The 19,440-nt window shown below is 45.0% G+C and overlaps 1 protein-coding gene across 1 annotated transcript in view; it reads right to left on the bottom strand.

The window, feature by feature from the left end:
* Nucleotides 1-226: 226 nt before the first annotated feature.
* Mpped2 (metallophosphoesterase domain containing 2) overlaps nucleotides 227-19,440 on the bottom strand; it is a 174,722-nt gene continuing 155,508 nt past the window's right edge. Inside the window, exons 5-7 of the mRNA XM_052181388.1 lie at nucleotides 6,375-6,490; nucleotides 3,133-3,246; nucleotides 227-654 (exon numbers count right to left, since the gene is read on the bottom strand). Of these exons, the coding sequence (XP_052037348.1) occupies nucleotides 536-654; nucleotides 3,133-3,246; nucleotides 6,375-6,490 (349 nt within the window). The 3' untranslated portion in view covers nucleotides 227-535. The remainder of the gene's footprint in view (nucleotides 655-3,132; nucleotides 3,247-6,374; nucleotides 6,491-19,440) is intronic.

Below are 19,440 nucleotides of genomic sequence, written 5' to 3'. Positions count from 1 at the left end.
AGATTGCTCTAAATTGGGGCCACATCTCTAAAATAAAAATGAGGCAATACCAAGAAAACAACAACAAAACATTGAAAGTTAAAACATATCAAACAATACTCAGAGCTGTGCAAATCTGGGTGATTTTCAAAACACTGCTTTTGTGTTTCTTTCTGTCTTTTTAAAAAATCTTTTCCTTTCAGCTTAAAGCATATTCAAATAAGACTTTTTAAAATCATCGTTTTTTTTTTTTTTAAAGAAAGCTTGGCTGTCCTTTGGCAAACACTAACAATTTACAATGGCGTGGCCTTTGAGCAAACAGAAGTCATTTTACAAATTCACAATGCTCCTTTGATTTCAAATGATTTCAAACCCCACTCAAAAAGCAAAAAGAGGCGGCACAACGCTAGCATCTTTTTCTTCCCCTCCGGTTCCGACGATTTACAAAAAGAACTCACAGGTTTTGGAAATAAACAAGTCAGAGAATGTGAGTGTATAATTAGAAAAATGGCAGTTTGTAGACCGTCCCTCACATTCCAATGGACGCTGAGCGTTTTTAGGAGCCCTGTGGGTTTGGAAGGTCAAATATGATTGGTGGGTTGGTCGGCTGAAAGCTGACTGTACAGGTTGAGGCGTTGATATAGGTGGTGTAGCCGTCGGTCATGATGCCATACCCTGTAGGACACAGTGACACAGTTACTGCAGTATACACAAATGGCAGCGGCTGACACAGGGCTACGGGCAGGGAGAACAACGACATCCTTGTCAGAGGGCAGGGAGATGACATTCAGTGGACCTTTCCCGATACCACGGATTTCAGGAGCTTATGGCCAATTTTGCTGTTTTCTTTAAAAGGGGAGAATTCTCCCCTCCAACACAGAGCGTTCTTCCCGGTGTCCCCTTTGCTTGAACACTGAACTCATCAGGCGAAAGACACCATACCTGTATCACTGAGAATAAAGAAAATATTTCCTTCCCTTTAAAGTATCATTTTCATTTCAAAATCCTGCATTAACTATTTAGTTTGAGGAAGGAGGTGGGCAGCCTGAGAGTACAACCTGGCTGTGGGGGGCGGAGCAGGAGGCGGGTAGGAGGGATGGGGGGAAGGAGGGGTAGGAGGGATAGGGGGAGGGGAGGGACTGGGAGAGTTGAGGTTCCTCCTCATCCCTGCAGCTCTGTCTCCGTGACAACCCCAAGTTACTGATTCTACCTTGAGTTATGTGACTTTAATGCTAAGTTCCTCTCCACTCAGAAGCATTGCCTCTTCAGCTGCCTCAGGACCCTGTTTCCTCACCATACCCAGACAGAGCATAGAGAGAAAGCACCCCAACATGAAAGCTGAGAAAATGTCGTGGTATCCCTGGCATGTAGACTTTCTCCATAGTTTTTAACATGTTGACATTTTTAGGCTTCTTGGAAGTTTGCACATTTCCTGGGACAACTTACAGCTTCCGCAATGAGTTTGTAATTCTATTTTCACACAGGACTCTGTGGTATATAAAGACAGCAATGGAGAAATAAAGTGACCAGGACTTACAGAAATTACTGATAAGGTCCTTAACCCGCCACCCTCCGCCTGCTCCATTTGCTAAAATTTTTCCAAGTGAGCCAGAGGAGAGCTTAATGAGGGTCAATGGAAAAATCTCCTAAGAAGAGAAAAGCTGCATTTAAAATGTGCACTGTTTGGTTCCGGGGTCAGAAAGTCTTGTTATCTCTCTCCATCGAGAGGCTGGTATTTGCCCTCTCTCTGCCCTCTTTAGCTGTCTTAAGTGAATAAAAGCAAGTCACGTTTATTTGAATATGATCACTTTCCTTTAAAGCAAGTTTATTATTGTGGGGCTTCAGTGGAATTCTCCAATTGTCTGGCCAGTTTAAGGTAAATTAATGACTTCAACTCCTAAACCACCCCCCCCCCTTTTAACGGTGAAATTCAAACTCAAAGGAATCCTACAGGAATCCAAACTAGTTTTCAAGATAACAGCTCCACCCCACTGTGTCCTCCAGGAAATACAGTTAAGATAGGCAGTCGGGTCCCACCTCTCTGTTCTCCCAGACTCAGCTCCGCCCTCCAATGCCTCCCCCCTGCCTTCCAGCCAATCAGATGGTGCCTATATTTGGAGCAAGGTGATTTTTCTCTGGCCTCTGTAGGATGATTTTTCAATGTGCTCTTTATTACTCACCTAACTAGGAAGCCACTGTGTGTGTGAACTCTGTGGAGTAAACGTGGCATTCCGTTTCCCCAAGCACACAGCCCCACACACCTCAGCTTGACTCTGACATTTCTAAGTAACTCCAGAGTGCCACAGTGAGCGGCGGTGGGCAGGGGCTCTTGGCTGCTGCCTACATAAGCACTTCTGCTTCACACAGATATGTGTGCCCCAGCCAGTCTTGTAGTTTCTGAGACTCCCTAGATTAGCTGATGGGAAGACTCTGCTTGTTTACAAAACTCAGTGACATCTGGATTTGAAAAGGCAGAGCAGACAAAAACCTAGAGCCCTGATGGTTCCTTGAAACTTTTGGGTCCTGGGACTTTGACTCAGCTTACCTTGAAGGACAGAAACCAACAAGTGGACATTTTCTGTTAGAGAGCTCATTGTTTCAATGAACCTCAGCCAACAGTGCTAACAATTTCTGACAGTTCTGATCATAGGAAGGAAATGTTGATTTGCAGAGGGTGTTTCCTTCCATGTCTGTTAGGAAGCTATCCTCGAACGTACATAGCAGCCCTGGAGAGATCAGCTTGGGTTCCTGGCTCTTTCTGTTTGGCATGTAAGACACCTCAGAGATAGGCGGGAACTATAGATGCTTTGGGCTGAGTCTATCCTCCAGGGCAACTTGTGTAACCCCCTATTGGTGTTAGGCTCCCTAACAGCCTATTGATGCCTCAGCAATGCTGCCTGGGAGAGTGTGGGGCCTGTGGTAAAGCAAGCTACACAGGGCTTCTACTTGCCTTTCTACTTAAAAGACAACAATACAAAATGTTCATCAACTTCATAGGCATGACTTCTCATGAGGTTTCATCTCATAAAAGAGTTCGTTTTGTAAAACGCTCGAGAACCACTGTGTTCTCACTACACCATGTCTAGCCCAGGCTGCTTGCTGGAGAGTGAGGGGTCATAGGAAAGGACACACTGTCCATCCCTGTGTTCTTACCTTCGTGAATTCCACCAAACACATGAAGCTTGGGCCGAATGCGCCTCTGGACTGTGTTCAAGAGCTCCACGCAGCCCACCCTTTGAAGCTCCTTTGGAACCCAGTCTCGAAAACCTAAGGGCAGAATGCAATCAATACTCTTAATTCTCCTTCTTCAGGTAAGGTTTCCTGTCGACTTTCAGGAAGCCATAACTCATGGAAGGTTTATTATGTTATCTGTAATCTCAGTCTTCCCCATTAAAGCTCAGAATGGCTTTTAAGGAACGTTCACTCATCGTTTTGTCTTCTTCGAAGTCTTGATTAATTTTTTTTTTTTTTGGTTTCCATTTTTCCCCCTTTCCAGTTAATTAACATTCTTTTTCTGCAAGAAGTTTGATTTATTCGGCCACAGGTTTCGAATCTTCTTCATAAGATCAATGACATTTATTCCCGGCAGCCCCATAACAGCTCTTTCCCACTCAATTCTGCTGCTCTCTTTTCTTCAGAATTCTTTCTTGTACATAGATGTACTAGTTTATTCTAATGGCAAGTCACAGAAAAGAGATCTGGAAGACCTGCCTGGGAGCTGGCCACAGGATGCCTTGCTCTGCTTAGAGACTTCACTCTTAACCCTTGCTGGAATACCCAGTTGCTCTCCAATCCTATTTAGCAACAGACAACATGACCTCATGGTGGCATCCAGCAAGCTTGGGCTAACTGACTAGTTTTAAAGTAAAAGCCACTTAGTCCTCTGCTTAATGCAGAAAATCTATAAAACACTGACATCAATTATAGCAAAAGTCAGCTATCTAGATGATTATGGCCTAAGATGAAATCCACACCCCTCAGCAGGATGGGGCATAAAGAAGTCAGGTGGGAAGGAAGGCTGCATCACAGTCTGTGGAAATCCATTCCACAGCTCCCTTAGGTATTTTTGTTTTAACTGTTAGAAATGGCTGGGCAGGAAGGGACCAATTTCTGTTCTACTTGGCTAGATGGGAGACATGAATATTTAGTCTCTGTGAAGACAGGGTGATTGGGTGTGGGGAGTGGTTGGTAGAATAGGAAGGGTATCAGATGAGAGTGAGTGCCTAGCAAAAACCAAACTAGGGTCTACTATCAAGACTATCAAGAAAAGGGAGCATTCTGAATCCACAAAGATTAACATTATTACCTCGTGGGTGTGTTTTCTTGAAGAAGGAAAATCACTTCGCTGTGTCTATGAGCACCTCAGATAACATCTTGCTGAGACTATTAATAGCAGAGAGTAAATAGCACATAGAGCTTCCTTCACGCTGAGATTTCAAGAATTCACAAACTCTCCAGCCCTAGCCCCAAGCCTCAGCACAGCACAGAATTTTCCAAAGAATCCCACACTTGAAGCTCTTTACCTTGTGAACGCTTTGTCTGACTTCTTACGAAGCTTCTGGGTGTGGACCTCCCTCTGATATATGCACACCCTGGTCTATCTCACTTTTACTATGAAAAAAGAGGTAGCAGCCTCTGTTGTAAGCTTTGCCAGGATGCTGGATTGTGTAGACTATAGTGTTGAGACTCAGCGATTACTATCACTTGCCTCATGCCAAAATGAATGACTTCATTGTGAACTGCCTATTCTGTTTGAAGTCATGTTGGAAGGCATGCCCTAGTGATGAGGATGCTTCTGTGTTGTAGCTATCCAGGACCCCCACCATGAACTGCACCCAGTCAGGCTGCAGCTATCCAGGACCCCCACCATGAACTGCACCCAGTCAGGCTGCAGGTATCCAGGACCCCCACCATGAACTGCACCCAGTCAGGCTGCAGCTATCCAGGACCCCCACCATGAACTGAACCCAGCCAGGCTGCACAGGTGGAGGAATCAAGCTGGCCAGAATGTTCCTGCAGTGCCCGCTTGCTGAGTAAGTCATGTTAGCCAAAATATTTGGTTGGCAATTTACTGATTAAATTAGTCTAAATAAGGAAGTAAATTGATAATGATTAGATTAGGCTCTTTGGCAAACACAGTCTTAGGGAACTCAGGAGAGGTGAAGTGCTTCAGAGAGCGGTGTGGGCATGGTGGTCCCGTGTGTAGCACACTGACTATGACAGAATTAGTCTTTCTTCCCGCTCACCATCGCTAATGTGTGGCTCCATGCCTCAGGCTGGATTCCTCTTTCCATCTGTTCAGGAGACATGGAGCCCTCCCTTTGTAAGGGAAGGAAAGCAGTGCTGAGTGGTTCTTAACAGGGGTTTCTACAAAGATTAAATATGCATCGGGAATGAGCAATAAAATATTTCCTTCCATAGGCTGGCAGAGTGGAGGTTCATACTTAACAAGGTAACAGCAACAGAAATCATGAAAGTCACCTTCCAGCCAGTATGTCCAAGAAAACTCCGTTAATACCATGCATTGCAATAACGCCAAAAAAGGCATTCCCCCACAAAGCAAAGCAAAGCAAAACAAAACAGAACAAAAACCAACGTGTGCATTCAGATGGAAATATTTGCATTTTCCAAGCATGCTTAGCCGGAAGTGTCTGTACAAACTAGATGGTGAGATTGGGATGGTGGGTCTTGGCTCAAATTGTCTTGTAGCAAGTCAAACCAGCAACTAGCACATCAATAATTAGGATCAAATTATTTAAATCAAATAAGTATCTTCTGACCAATAATCTGGGTCACTAGGGCGGTGGCTTTGGCTCCCAGAGACCATATAAATCAGAACGCTGCCACGGTATGCCAGAAAAATACCTATCTGTAAGTCATTTTCAGGGCAAGTCCTTACTGAAAATATTTCATCTTTAAAATTTTTTTCTCATATAATCATCTCAAATGTTAACCTTTAAAGATACCCCAGGCCCAGTGCTATGTGTGGAAGGAAAATGGGCTCCTTTGAACAAAAGATTCTTTCATTTCCCTGCCATTCAAACGCCTATGATTGGTAGGTCTCTGTCTTCTTCCATGTCCCACCCTATCCCTTTACTATGAGGCGAATATAGTTCTTAAAATAAGTTACCAAGCTTAAAAGACTTTGGTTTTCTATGCTCATTTGATTTTCCCCCTGACTTGACTAAATGGAAAAAAAAATAATTTCACGAATACCTGTAAGCCTAGAAGAACTGCTGAGTTTAATTTCCATACTGGGTTTCTTTTAAAGACACTGACTTTTGTATTCATTTTTTTTTTGAGAAGGGAAATTATTATGGTCCGGAAGCATTATTTATTATGCTGCGGGAGGGGAGCATTTTGTATGACGAAACCCCAATCTTTGCGTTACTTACCTAGAGGAGGCCCGTGCGTCATGAGTATGTCGATGCCTTCCGGGATGAGGTTCCATTTGTCCAGCAGAGACTGGCCTCTGGGTAGGTTAAAGCCCCATCCATTAAACCACGGGGTCCTTTGGGAAGATAACACACACGGGTCAGGCCAGCAGAATGAGCCTCTGGACTGTCATGTTTCCCACGAGTATTCACCCACAGTTTGCGATGCTCTCTTTTCTCTTTTGATGGTTGGCCCTGGCAGCGGGCTGCTTTTCTGTTGACTGCTTCAAAACCAATCCATTTGAAAGCAGGCATGGGGCCTACGAATTGTTCAACTAGAAAGGGGCATGGGAGCCACTACAGTGGAGACTGTCCCAGCAGGCTTCTATCAAAACTGTGACAAAGCTTTGTCTCCTCCTAAATCTCAGTGCTTCCCAAGATATCCAGCGCTGATCCAAAGTATCCCCAATCCCCCTTAGGGCTGCGGAGATAAGAGACAGCAGCGGTCCTTCCGAACCCTCCCCCCATTGCTACAGAGGTTTGGTGCAGTGGTCTTTGTTAAAGTCTCAGACAAAAGGACACTTGGCTTTCCAGTGTCCCCTGTCCCCTGAAGTGTCCTGAACAGTCTGGATGGAGGCTGCTGAGCACAGCCTGGTGGCTCTGAAACGTTAAGGGAGTCACAGAAAACTCTTCTTGCCACCAAAGGGAGGATTCTGGGGACACTCCTGATCTTTCTGTAATTTGCTTCCAACAGCATCTTTGAGAATCTTCACAGAGCTTCTGCCTTAGAAGTGAATTTCTGAAATGGAGACTATATGAAGAAGTGGGGGTGTCTGTCTGTCTAACTGGCCCTGACAGTGCCTCATTTACAAATGTCCTGTTTGTTAGTGAGAGAGAGAGAAGACGGTTTTTCTTTAGAAACCTGCATTCTTGTACAAGGCATTTCCAGTTGTCCTCTTCTGAAACATTCAAGTTGACCAGTATTCTCTGAAAATAGCGGCTTCGCTCCTTGGGGAAATTGTGCTTTGCTCTGAACACTTGCAAAAGACAAGACGGACAATTTCCTCCTAGCACACCACTTTCCTTTCCAGCTTAGCCTGCCCCCAGCTGCCAGTCACAGCTGATCAAATGGACTGGGGCACTCTCATTCCAAGGCGATCACTGGGCAAACTAACAGGATTCCCTCAAGAACCCAAACTCAGAAACACTGACAGAACATTCATCCGGTGGTGGACATGCACAGTCAATGTCAGAGGCAGAAAGATGGTCACTGAAACCATTTCGAAACCCACATTTCAGGTGACAGTAGCAAAATTTTCTCCATGGGGAAGATAGAAAGTTCAAGAAAGAAGAGATTGGTTCCAGCTGGAAAGTGGAACCCAATAAAGCACCTCATTTACCTCGTACCCTCCCTCCAAGTCCCCGAGTCATCTTCCTGGAGCCTGTGCCCAACAACATGATAATAAAATGGTAACAATCATGAAGACAGCTGTTGTGCTTCTTCAATGTCAATGTCAGAGGCAGAAAGATGGTCACTGAAACCATTTCGAAACCCACATTTCAGGTGACGGTAGCAAAATTTTCTCCATGGGGAAGATAGAAAGTTCAAGAAAGAAGAGATTGGTTCCAGCTGGAAAGTGGAACCCAATAAAGCACCTCATTTACCTCGTACCCTCCCTCCAAGTCCCCGAGTCATCTTCCTGGAGCCTGTGCCCAACAACATGATAATAAAATGGTAACAATCATGAAGACAGCTGTTGTGCTTCTTCATGTGTTTACATCGCCAAAGTTCTACTCTAAGCATTTCATTGCTTACTTCAACCTCACAATGTTTAGCGCTCCCAGGATGGATAGCTGTACCATCCATTTTACAAATGATAAAACTAAGTAAACATAACTTCGACATAAAATAAGGCAATCTTGTTCCAACCAGACTTAACTACCATGCCAGTCCCTCTTCCTATGCATTACCTGAAAAACTTACTCGCCTTAGCTGAACTGCTTCTGGACTCTTTCAAGTTTGTCTGTGACTTGAAGACAAATGCTATCTCCATTTCATGGTTCTGAAATCAAGCTGTAATATGATGGGGTCGAGAGACACCTGCTGCTTTGGCACACCCAGCTCTCTCCTTTCTCTGGTGACAATGTCATATTTTCTTGGGTAAGTTGCTCCCTCCCTGTTATAATACATGTGTTTCCAGTAAGGCCGATTCCATTCTGAATCTTGGATGAAGCAGTTTGCATTTTTCTGTACATAATTTGCCTGTGATTCACTTACAAATGTGCGTGCTGGGCAGCTGAGTGTCATCCCTGGGCGTTTGTTAGCCCTGATAATAAGGTCCAGCTCCTCCTGGAATCTCAAGTTTAAGAATTGGCTGGGAGATGCTTCAGCTATCCTTTAGTCTCTATTTAAGAATGAATCAAACACCAAGGCAACCCAACACAAGAAAGAGAGGGCTTCAATGATGGCCTTAGACACATGGATTCAGCTGTTTCTCACTCGACCTGAACTCCTTCTTGTTAGATCCTTTCTCTTAATTAGCTTCTGTTAAGTTCCACTTCTTATAACTGAAAGTTCTACTAAAAAAGACCATTGTACTTGTATAAAAAAAAATGAGCTGTGTTGTCTGTTGTGGGTAATAGTGGTCCCTGCTAAAAGGTCCATAATGCTCTTACATAGAACCTGTGAATATATCCTCCAGCAACAAAGGTTGCTAACCTTAAAATAGAGACATAATCCTAAATTATACAGGCAGGTCCAGTGTGACCAACCAAGGCCTCTGAAGGGCAGTAGGAGTGGCCTGAGCAGAGCAATGAGAGACAACTAACTCAACCTGATATTGCTGCCTTTGAAGATGGAGGATGAAGTCTAGGAGGCTAGGGGTGGCGGTGGCCTTAGAAAGCTTGATAATAGAGACTTAAAAAGTGAATTGTTGGTGGAGCATGGTGGCATATTCCTGCAATCCCAGAACTTTCAGGCAGATCTCTGAGTTAGTGGCCAGTCTGATCTATATAGCCAGTTCCAGGATAGCCAGGGCTATCCTGTAAAACTCTTTCTAAAAAAACCCAACCAACCAACCAATCAAACAACAATAAAACCTCTCCCTGAGACTGTCAAAAGAAATGACGCAGTCCCGTCACCTCTATATTTTAGTTCAGTAGGACTAGAGCCAGACTTTGATTAACACTGACAAATATGACATATTTGTGTTGTGTGTTGATGTGTTGACGTTAATTCCTGTTGCTTGGTTTAAAAAGTCATAGAAACTAATGAGTATCTACCATGTTTTAGTTGGCTGGGAGCTATGGGGCCCGTGAGGAGGTCTGGGCCTTACTCGGTATGCAGCATGCACTCCACCAGAATTCTGTGAGAAAGCAATGCTCACTGTCCTATTCCTGATTAACTAGGCAGCCCCGGGCAACAGGTCTGGCAAGAAAGCCTGAGACTCTTCTAGAAAGGAATCCATCAGTCTTGTTCTCTTGTGGCCTCTAGCAAGCCCACCATTGGGTACTTGCATATTTTCATTCAGGTCTTAAAAAGCAGAGCTCCCGGCCTGGAAATGCCCACCCTTATTCCTTTTACAGTGACCCAAGATTTGTCTTAAAAGTAAAAAGAAAACAAAACAGAAAAACAACTACAGAACCCAGTGAAAACGCAGCATTTTGGCAGAAGGGAGACTAAAGAAAAAAAATAAGCAAAAACATCTGCTTTCCTAAATTTTGAAAACAAGCTTCTGGACCTTTGGTTCTTGTTTGGATGGGAAATAAAGAAGAGTTTGAAAGAGCCGAGCACACCCAAGTCGTGGGGACAGCGGGGGCTTCACTCTGCTGGAGACAGGCAGCTCTGAGCCCCAGGGCAGCCTGGGACCTTCATAGGCAAAGGAACAGGAGTTCGTTTTTTCAGTCTTTCCAATGTTCCTCTTGTAGCTCCTTCTTTTAAGAGCCCCTAGTCATACCCTTCCCTCCTCAGGAAGTGCTCAGTTTTATAAGCTTCCAGGGAAAGACTAGGCTGAACTCACGGTCTACAGATAACCCAAACTGTGTTTGGTTAATGTTAAGTTTGTGACAGAATACAGAAGGGTCCAAGTTAAGGACAAAGTTTTAATGTGTCTGGCTTTTATATGAACTCGAGCCCCAGTGTATATGACTGAGTGGTTACGTTATAGTGACAGGAACATTTATCAAGGCCCTGATCTATTTTACACACAGCCTTTATCTAGATTGTTGGCTTTAATTCCTCATAGCACTCCTTAACCATGCAGTCTCAGTCTATATTTAGATAGAAGTACGCCATTAGTGACAGTAATTTATCAGCATTTCCAGCACTAGTATTTGTAGTTACCATGTAACCCCAAATGGGCCAACTCCAAAGTCTATGGTCTTCTGTTAAACAATAGTGACAAAACCCACCTCATGTGATTTTAATGTGGGAGTCTCATGAATATAACGGAAACATTAATGGCATCTGCATCAGCCTTTCAGTCTGAACACTGGATGATTCCAGAAGATGGCATGGGCTTGCCAGGTGGCTTAGGGAAACCTGTAATGTCGCTTCTATTTTCCTTTCATCTACAGTTCCTGTCTCCTGCACATAAGGAAGTCTTCACATAAGACAGTGGCAATAAGGCAGGGAGAAAAGCAGCCTGGTGATGTTTTCCAGAACCAGCCCAGCACAGGGAAATAAATGGGACCCCTAGACGTTGGGAGAGCTGGGTTCTAATTATCATTCTGTCCTCAAATTCACTTGCTCATGTGGACCTTAGGTAAGGGAAGGACCCTCAGTGGCCAGTCTCTTCATCCAAGGAGTGAACAAATGAGGGGACTCAGTTATGGATTTCAAGCTTGCTTTTAAGATGTGGAAGTTTTCTGTGGAAGCCCAGTACACAGCGCAGGTGAATGCTGAGGCAGTCTGGCCAGGGAACAGGAAAGAGGGACCCAAGGGCTGCCTAGACTCTGCAACCTTGCCACCCAGGGCAGCTGGCGACACCTGGCACTTGAGCTTCCTATGAGCTAACACTCACAACATTATACTATTCTGTACAGATTACCCAGGTTCTGAGTAATGCTGTGAATTATTCTCAGTGAATTGTCCAAATTGCCTGTGAGAGACCCAATGCAGTGTGGGAGAAAGGCGGGCAGGCTCTGTCAATGTCAGTGAATAATGCTCTATCCAGTTCAGTTTGAATCTGAAACATGAGACCCCAGCAGTGAGCCCATCAGAGTTTCACTGGAAAATATGTGCAGAGCCAACCTCCAGAGAGCCACAATAGGTTTTGTTCTGCAGCAACAGGGGGCAAGGGGGAGAAAGAGGGGGGAGGAATCCAAGGAACAATGTCTAGTGCCTTGGCCAAGGACTTCATAATTAGCTGTGACTAACAAATACCACATGGGAACCAACTCGTAAGAAAAGGACTCACAAAGCACCTTCCTGCTAGTGGTCCAATCTGTGCCTGAAACCCGTCCCCTCCTGGGGAGGGATTAGAAAGGTCTGGAAGGAAGGGGAGCAATTCCATCTGCCTGTAACCACTGGGCCTAAGACTCAGATGGATAGGAACTGGGGATGCTTTCAAGGCCAATCAGATCTTGGCTCTTGAATTACCAGCTGTTAGCCTCTGTGGCTGGATGTCTTAGAGGAGTCAAGAGAGTTAACTGGCAAAACAAGTTGGAAACAATGTTAAAAACAAAAACAAAAACAAAAACAGGTCTTCTAGACGGAAGCACGCTGAGATGAAATCACTGCAAAGGTCATCTGTGTTTGCAGTCTACAGCGCAGGCAGGAGGAGCTGCTGGCCATAAATCCTAGGAGGCCTGGGACAGAGAATGGCTATTCACTCCCTCCACAAACTTCAGAGGGGGCAGGGCCTGTCCTGGCAAAGCAGGATTCGCAGACAGCAGACCTGGAGGTCAGGTGTGCTGCTCTGGTTCCCAGTCCTGGTTTGAGTTGCTGTTCATCTTCCATGGGCAGACAAGAACTGGGCTGGCTGTACCACAAAGACTGGGGTTCTTATGGGTCCCGGTCTGCTGGGTACTTCTGCAAGGCTATGAAGCCCTGGGGTGTCTCTCTTTCATTTCCTTAGTTGCTCTGAAGGAGAGGTCAATGGATCCTGTAACACCCAGCTGTGGGGGACCTGGCAGGCTGGCCCCCTTACAGTTGTGAGAACCCACAGGCTCTATAAAAGTTGGCCATACTTATTTGAGAGGCAGAGGTTAAGAGAGTGGATTATGGAGTCAAACAGATCCACATTCAAGTCCCACACCTGCCAATCACGTCCTTGTCTTTTGTGAGTTTCAGTTCCTCATCTTTGTAATCAAAAGTTATCTTCCAATGTAGATAAAAAACTGTATGTAAAACCTTTGGCAGGACATGGCCTGGGAATGCTAATTTGTAGCTTTTGTTTATATATGATATATTAACAATATGTCTGTTTCTATAAATATCTACATGCGTAAATATGTGTACTCAGGCTCTTTCTTCTTTCTGGAATTTTCAGCCAAATCATAGAGCGCCCTACCCTGCTCCAGAATGTTTTACAGGTCCCCAGTGATCCAGAAAGAATTACTAGAAGCCAGAGAGCCCGATCTCTTCCGGCTGATTACTTATTAAAAGGTGCGTCCTCAGTTCAGGTTGCTTGAGTGGAAGATTTTTCAGAGAGACACTTGCTCACTCATTCGTTCATGCAGTCTTGCTCAGGCAAATCCCTGAAACGCAAGTGCACAGGGCACAGCAGTCCGTCAAGGCTGCTTAGCTGGCTGGCACAGGTGATTAGATTTTTGGCAAGATCTTTAACTGAGGAAGTTCAGAGTCAGGGTGTTCAGGGTCCTTGGAACAGTTATAATAGAGGACTCAGAGATGCTTTACTGGAGGAATTGACAAGCTACTAATTAATGGTACCAGTGCTGCCCGGTACCTCCATTAAACCAAACTCAGAAAGCAGGGGCCAGTTTTCACATTTCTTTCCTAGACAGTGGCCCTTCAGAATCACAGTCCTCCTTCCTCAGGCCTGGCACTCCCTTTCCGATTGCACATCATACTTAGTCCAAGAGAAGCTAATTTTAGCAGTGCTGGTGAAAATCACCCCACACTCCACATGCCATGAAGCTGTCATGGTAATTCGTGATCTCTAGCTCGCCGATGGCCGAGCCCTCCCCTGCTTGCAAAGCTTCCCTGTCAGTTAGAAAGAGCAGTTTCCCTGACACCAGATGTGTCATCCTGAATATCCAGATGAAAGGCAGCCACCTGCCCCCTTCTCCTTCTCCTATGCTCCCTCCTTCCCTGCTTTGCTTTTCCTAAGCTCTGGGTTTTGAGAAACCTTCCCATCTCCTACATAAGTCCTTCCATTGGCTAGCCTGCAAGCTGCTTTCCTGTTCAATTAAAAAGATGTCTTGCTTTGGCCCACAAACTGACTTGAACCAAGGATATATATATATATATATATATATATATATATATATATATTTGTGTATGTGTGTGTGTGTGTGTGTGTGTGTATGTGCGTGCGCATGCGCGCATGTGCACACACACACCACACCATTGTTTGCAGAGAGAGGCAAAACTTCAATCTTTCTACCCTGTGCAGCTGCTTGGACAGGCTGCCTTACCAGAACACTGGCTCAGCTGCTCCAAAGGGCACTGCAGGCTTTTCTTCTGACAGCTGTCTTGTCCCAGCTCTTCACTAGGGCTTTGTAGTATCGCCTTTAGTCATAAGGTGCTTGGGATGAAAAGATACTGTTTTGATAAAGGGCAGTCCTGGGTGACTAATGTACTCTGTGTGCTGTGTATGCAAAGGGATGAAATGGTACCAGGTAGTCCCTGAGCCCCATGGCCTACAGGTGGGGCTTCCTGAGCCGAAGGGTCAGACACTGCCGTCCTTTCCAACATGCTAACTGTGCTCCGGCCTTGTAACTAACAAAGAGCAAGTATCAGAAGCAAGCCTGTTACCATTCCCTTCCCCTCTTAGAAAGGAGGCAGTGTGCACAGAGCTTGCTTTACGAATCTAGAAACGAGACACTATGACCCATTTTCTTTTCTTTTGTTTTTTTCTGGTTTTTTGAGACAGGGTTTCTCTGTAGCCCTGGCTGTCCTGGAACTCACTCTGTAGAACAAGCTGGCCTCCAATTCAGAAATCTGCTTGCCTCTGCCTCCCAAGTGCCTCCCACTGCCCGGTATGACCCGGTTTCGAACATGGCTCCCTATGAATTATTTAAAAAAATGTTATAGTGTCTGCACAGCTCATGCAAGTATTAAACAAGTATAAGTTTAATCTTATAAACAAATTCTGAGCAGGAAGAGCAAATTGGGCAGATGGTTCAGTGGGTAAAAGAGCTTTGCATGAGGACCTGAGTTCAGTGCTCTAGCACCCGTATTGAAGCCAGGTGTGGTTGTGTGTTCCTGTAACCACAAAGCTGAGTGGGCTGGGGAGAGAGATAGGAAGATCACTGGGACTCATTGGTCAGAGAGTAATGGAGAGGGACACCTGGTATTCAATTCCACCCAGTTATGTGACCCTGCCATAAACATCTTCGCCCTGACACATGCACACACAATCACCCCGAGTCCTACCCCCTGCATCCAAATACACACACACACACACACACACACACACACACACACACATTGCCAGTATAGCAGAGAAAGAAGTCATTTCAGTCTCTTCATGTTTTCTGTCCTCCTCCATATGCCTGAGAAGATGAAGTCACCCCTCATACCATGAGAGCCCGGCAGGGCACAGGACAGATCACAGCAAGACAGACAGTGCTGTCTGTGGGCAGCAGAGGACATGACCTGATGCTTATAGAAGTGTTATTTTGCAGCAAAGAAAATCAATGGTATCTTAGTTAGAAGTGAGGTGTTCCCGCTCAGACTGTCACTATCACAAATGGTGCCTCGCACTGAGCAGCCAGGAAGAGAATTGCATTAACTGCAGTGAGAACTGCATCTACAACCCCCCCCCAACCCTCACTCCCCATCCCCTCACGCAGGAAGGACTCTTCAGCAAGGGCATCTAACACAAACTCATCATGAAAAGGGAGGCTTAAGCAGGTAGAAAGAATGAAGGAAAAGTAGCATTTTATCTTAATAAGGAGGAAAATGGGCATTTTATTATTTATGATAAAACATATATAATACACAGTTTAACCTAATTGTGTTGGTACTAAGTATATTGACAACGTGACTGTCATTGCTGTCCACCCTCGAACTCTGTACACAGCATCAAACGACACCTTCCTATTGCTTATCCCTCCAGCTCTCCGTAAATATCTGACACTACATGGTCGGGCATACTCTGAAAACCGCATATAAGTGAAAACAGACGACCATCTATTTGTGTTTGGCTTATTTCTCTTACTGTAATGTTTTTATAACATACCAGGTGCCAAAACTCCACTCCGTTTGTGCTTGACTGAGATCCCATTGTTTCAGAATACAGTATTCCTTGGTTACCTAAGATTTCAGAACGCCCAGTGCATGCCCAGCAGGAAGCCTGGTCATACAGAGCCCTGAAAGTGAATTCCAGTTACTTTCTCTGTGTAGTGCACACCTAGTGGCTTGGCAGCCCAGTGGGGGATGTCGTGGTGAGCCTCCAGGGCATCCACAGAGCCACTGGGCACCTTTTAGTTTAGATGCCTTTTGTGTGCCATGTTCTAGCAAGCTAGGTGCTAGACAAAGAGAACCCACAACAGTTTTCCTGAAAAAAAAATGGCAGCCAGTTATTCCATATATAAAGGTGCTGTAGGAAGAATTCTCTAAATTCTGGCTGTCCTTCCTAGGCAATCTGATTTCAGAGAGCCTTCAGGAAACTCCAAATGACCCTAAAAATAAGCTAGCAGTTCCCAAAATGGACAGGTTCCCAAGTGAGTAGTGACCCAGGGAATGCTTGGTGGGACTGCAGTTAAGTCACTTTCCCTTCAAATACTCCTAACGTGCAGGTGGATGTAGCATCAGGAACCACAAAAGCCATCTCCCAGAAGAGACCACGCCAGGGGGCACTATGCCTTTCATGCCTGGCTGGGGCGAAGGCACAGAATGAACAGGACAGAGGAGAGAGTGGGGAAGATTGCCAAGGACTTGGGCCCAGGGCAGAGAACACCTGCGTTCCCCTCCTCCCTGCTTACCTGCAGACATGCGAGAACCAAGCAAGCAGAGCCTGCTTCACTCAAGTTTTAAAGAGTGAGAAGGAGAGAGAGGTGAGCTCAGGGTCAGCTGGATTTTGTCTTGTTATAGAGCAAACCCTCAGGGATCAATTGTAATGGATACAGGAAGACCGATGAAGTCTCTGCCCCAAACAGAAGAGCTTATCGTGCAATAGAAGAGAGAGCAATAGAGAATAGTACCAGAGGGTAGCAAGTGGAGGGTGGTACCAGAGAGGACCCTGCAACAGAGGATGGACCAATAGAGGGTTGTATGATACAGGGCGGTGTGATAACGTGTAGTACGGTAGAGGTTGGCATCATAGGGATAATGTGATGGAGGACTGACTGGCTATACAGGGAGGCCTGGTATGGTAGAGAACACAGGGTGTTGCAGTAGAGCCTGGTATGGTAAAGGATGGCACGTTAGAGGACAGAATAACACTTTACTGTGCTTGGTTTAGTTCTGAGTGTTTATGTGTCAGACAGTTATGTTGCTAACGATGCTTTCTTTAACATACTATTTAATGTTCTGGGGCACAAAGGGGATGCAGCTGCAGAGGATTTCACTAATACAGAGCCCATCACCTGAAAAGGAAACTGCAGAAGAATATCTGACAGATAGTTGTGAAAGCCCAGTGCAGTCTGAAGCTGGAGAGGCAGATCGGGAAGCGTCGGTCGGCTCACCACTGTGATCCCGGCCCCCAGCCCAGAGAATGAAGAGTGAATCTTCTGAAGAATTTCTGACTTTATGAGAAAAATGTGTGTTCCTTGATGGTCATTGGAAAGCCAAAGTGTTGTCTTTTAATATATCAGTATAAACTAAAAATATCTTGTAAAAACATACACACACACACACACACACACACACACACACACTACCACCACCACCACACCAAATAGTTGTCTTAGGGTAAGAGCTTAATGGGTGATTGCATTAGTTTTTCATGACTCTGGATATATTTACACAACTGATCTGTTTTTCAGTCTATAAAATGGCTACGATAACACACATCCCGCAGGTCTGTTGTGAGGTTTAAATATGACTCTATGCAAAACTCACTTAGAACAATCTTCCCTATAATTAAGAACTAGAGGTTAGTGCCTGCTATAGTGCCCGCTATAGTGCCCGCTAACATCGTTTAACTGTTAGCGTTGCTGCTTCCTTAGCTTTGGTTGCTACCATCCACTCTATGACACCCGGAAGTTTATCTCTTCCCTCCTTCTCAAACTTGGGAAATGTTGAGCAGACACATCCCAAGCACTGGGGTCAGCTTTTAATGCAGGCAGGCCAACTTCAGGATACACAGAAAAACAAACGCTTGGGTATTGGAAGATGAGGTTTCTAGTTTTGACTCGTCATAGCCGTTTGAGCCAGGGACCTCTCTGAACTCCTTTTTCCTGAATTGAGAAACAGGGGTCACAATCCTGTGAAACTTGCCAGGTTGTCAAGCAAATGCCTGGATAATTGAGTCACAAATAAAACAAAAGGCGACGTGCCTTCCCATTCCCAGGTCACCGTTTGTCCTTGAGTCCTATAACTCGGCTTCGAGGCTCTGAGGAATTGGAGGAAGTGACAAATAGGTCAGATGGAAGCTAAAGCGCTGGTCCCCATTTAGCTACCATTTTGGCTTCAAAGAACTAGTTTCAGGGCAGAGTGATTTAGTGAAGTGAGGAAGCCGTGACTGCGCACAGTCCAGGGAATGAGTGGAAAGCTGACGTAGGCCCTTCAGTTCAGAGGTGAAGGCAGGCAGGCAGGCAGGCACACAGGCCGGGGTCGCCTCACCCAGTGCCAGCCAACCATGGATTATTAATTGGGCTCAACAAACATTACAAGCACCTTCCACTGTGAGACTCTGGCAAGGCGCTCTGGGGAGAGCTAAGCACAAAGAGAGGCAACGTCCCAGCCTTCGCCGCCCTGCCATCTGGTTGGGATAACGAGATAGTTACAGGCCAACCCCCCCCACCCCCCCCGCCCATTAAATTTTTACTGCGCCCTGAAGGCTCTGGTCATAATTATATTTTCCTCAAGAAGCTTTCTCTAATCCCCTCAGCCTTTTGTCTAATCCTCATTTGTGAACTTTATCATACTTTACATTCTCGCTGAGGTGTGCCTGTTTGCTCGCCTTTGCTCTTAAAGGCATTTTAGTCAAAGTTCGGTTAGGTGTCTCTTCTCCAGAAGATCATAAGCCATTTCCGATTCATCTTGGTGTACTGTAAGATTTGGTAAAATGAATGACTTGAAACAGATATCAAGGAAATATTCCCAGTAATGAGAAAAAAATTACCAAGATATTTAGAATAAATGCTTAAGGGAGTGATCCAGATAATACTCTTAACTGGAGGGCAGGACAGGGCAAGACGCAGGAAGGCTGGGTGTCCAAAATGGGAAGGCGGTGGTGGTGCACGCCTGTAATCCCAGCACTTGGGAGGCAGAGGCAGGTGGATTTCTGAGTTCGAGGCCAGCCTGGTCTACAGAGTGAGTTCCAGGACAGCCAGGGCTACACAGAGAAACCCTGTCTCGAAAAACCAAAAAACCCAAACCAAAGAAAAAGCAAAAAACTGAAAGGCTCTTTTAAAAGACTAGATAATAAATTTATAGATAAATACATTTAAATAAGTATATAGATAAATAAATTTAAAATATATTATACACACACACACACACACACACGTAATACGCGCGCGCATGTGTGTGTGTGTGTGTGTGTTTCAATGCTGCCTAATATGACAGCTACTATTGAGTACTGAGCACTTAGGCATAAGGTGAGTCTCAGCTGAGATGTACTAACTTTGAAACATGCATCACATTTTGGATACTTCATAAAAAAAAAACTAGAAACCTTTGTAGTAAATACATATAAAATAATATTGAGGATAACTTGGTTAAATGAAAGTATTAAAATAAATTTTATTCTTTTTTTCCTTTTTAAAATGGCTACCTCAAATACTTTTACAT

This window comes from Apodemus sylvaticus, chromosome 5 (genome assembly GCF_947179515.1).
Source record: "Apodemus sylvaticus chromosome 5, mApoSyl1.1, whole genome shotgun sequence".
Taxonomy (NCBI): Eukaryota; Metazoa; Chordata; class Mammalia; order Rodentia; family Muridae; genus Apodemus; species Apodemus sylvaticus.
This window is presented reverse-complemented; position numbering and strand designations above follow the sequence as displayed.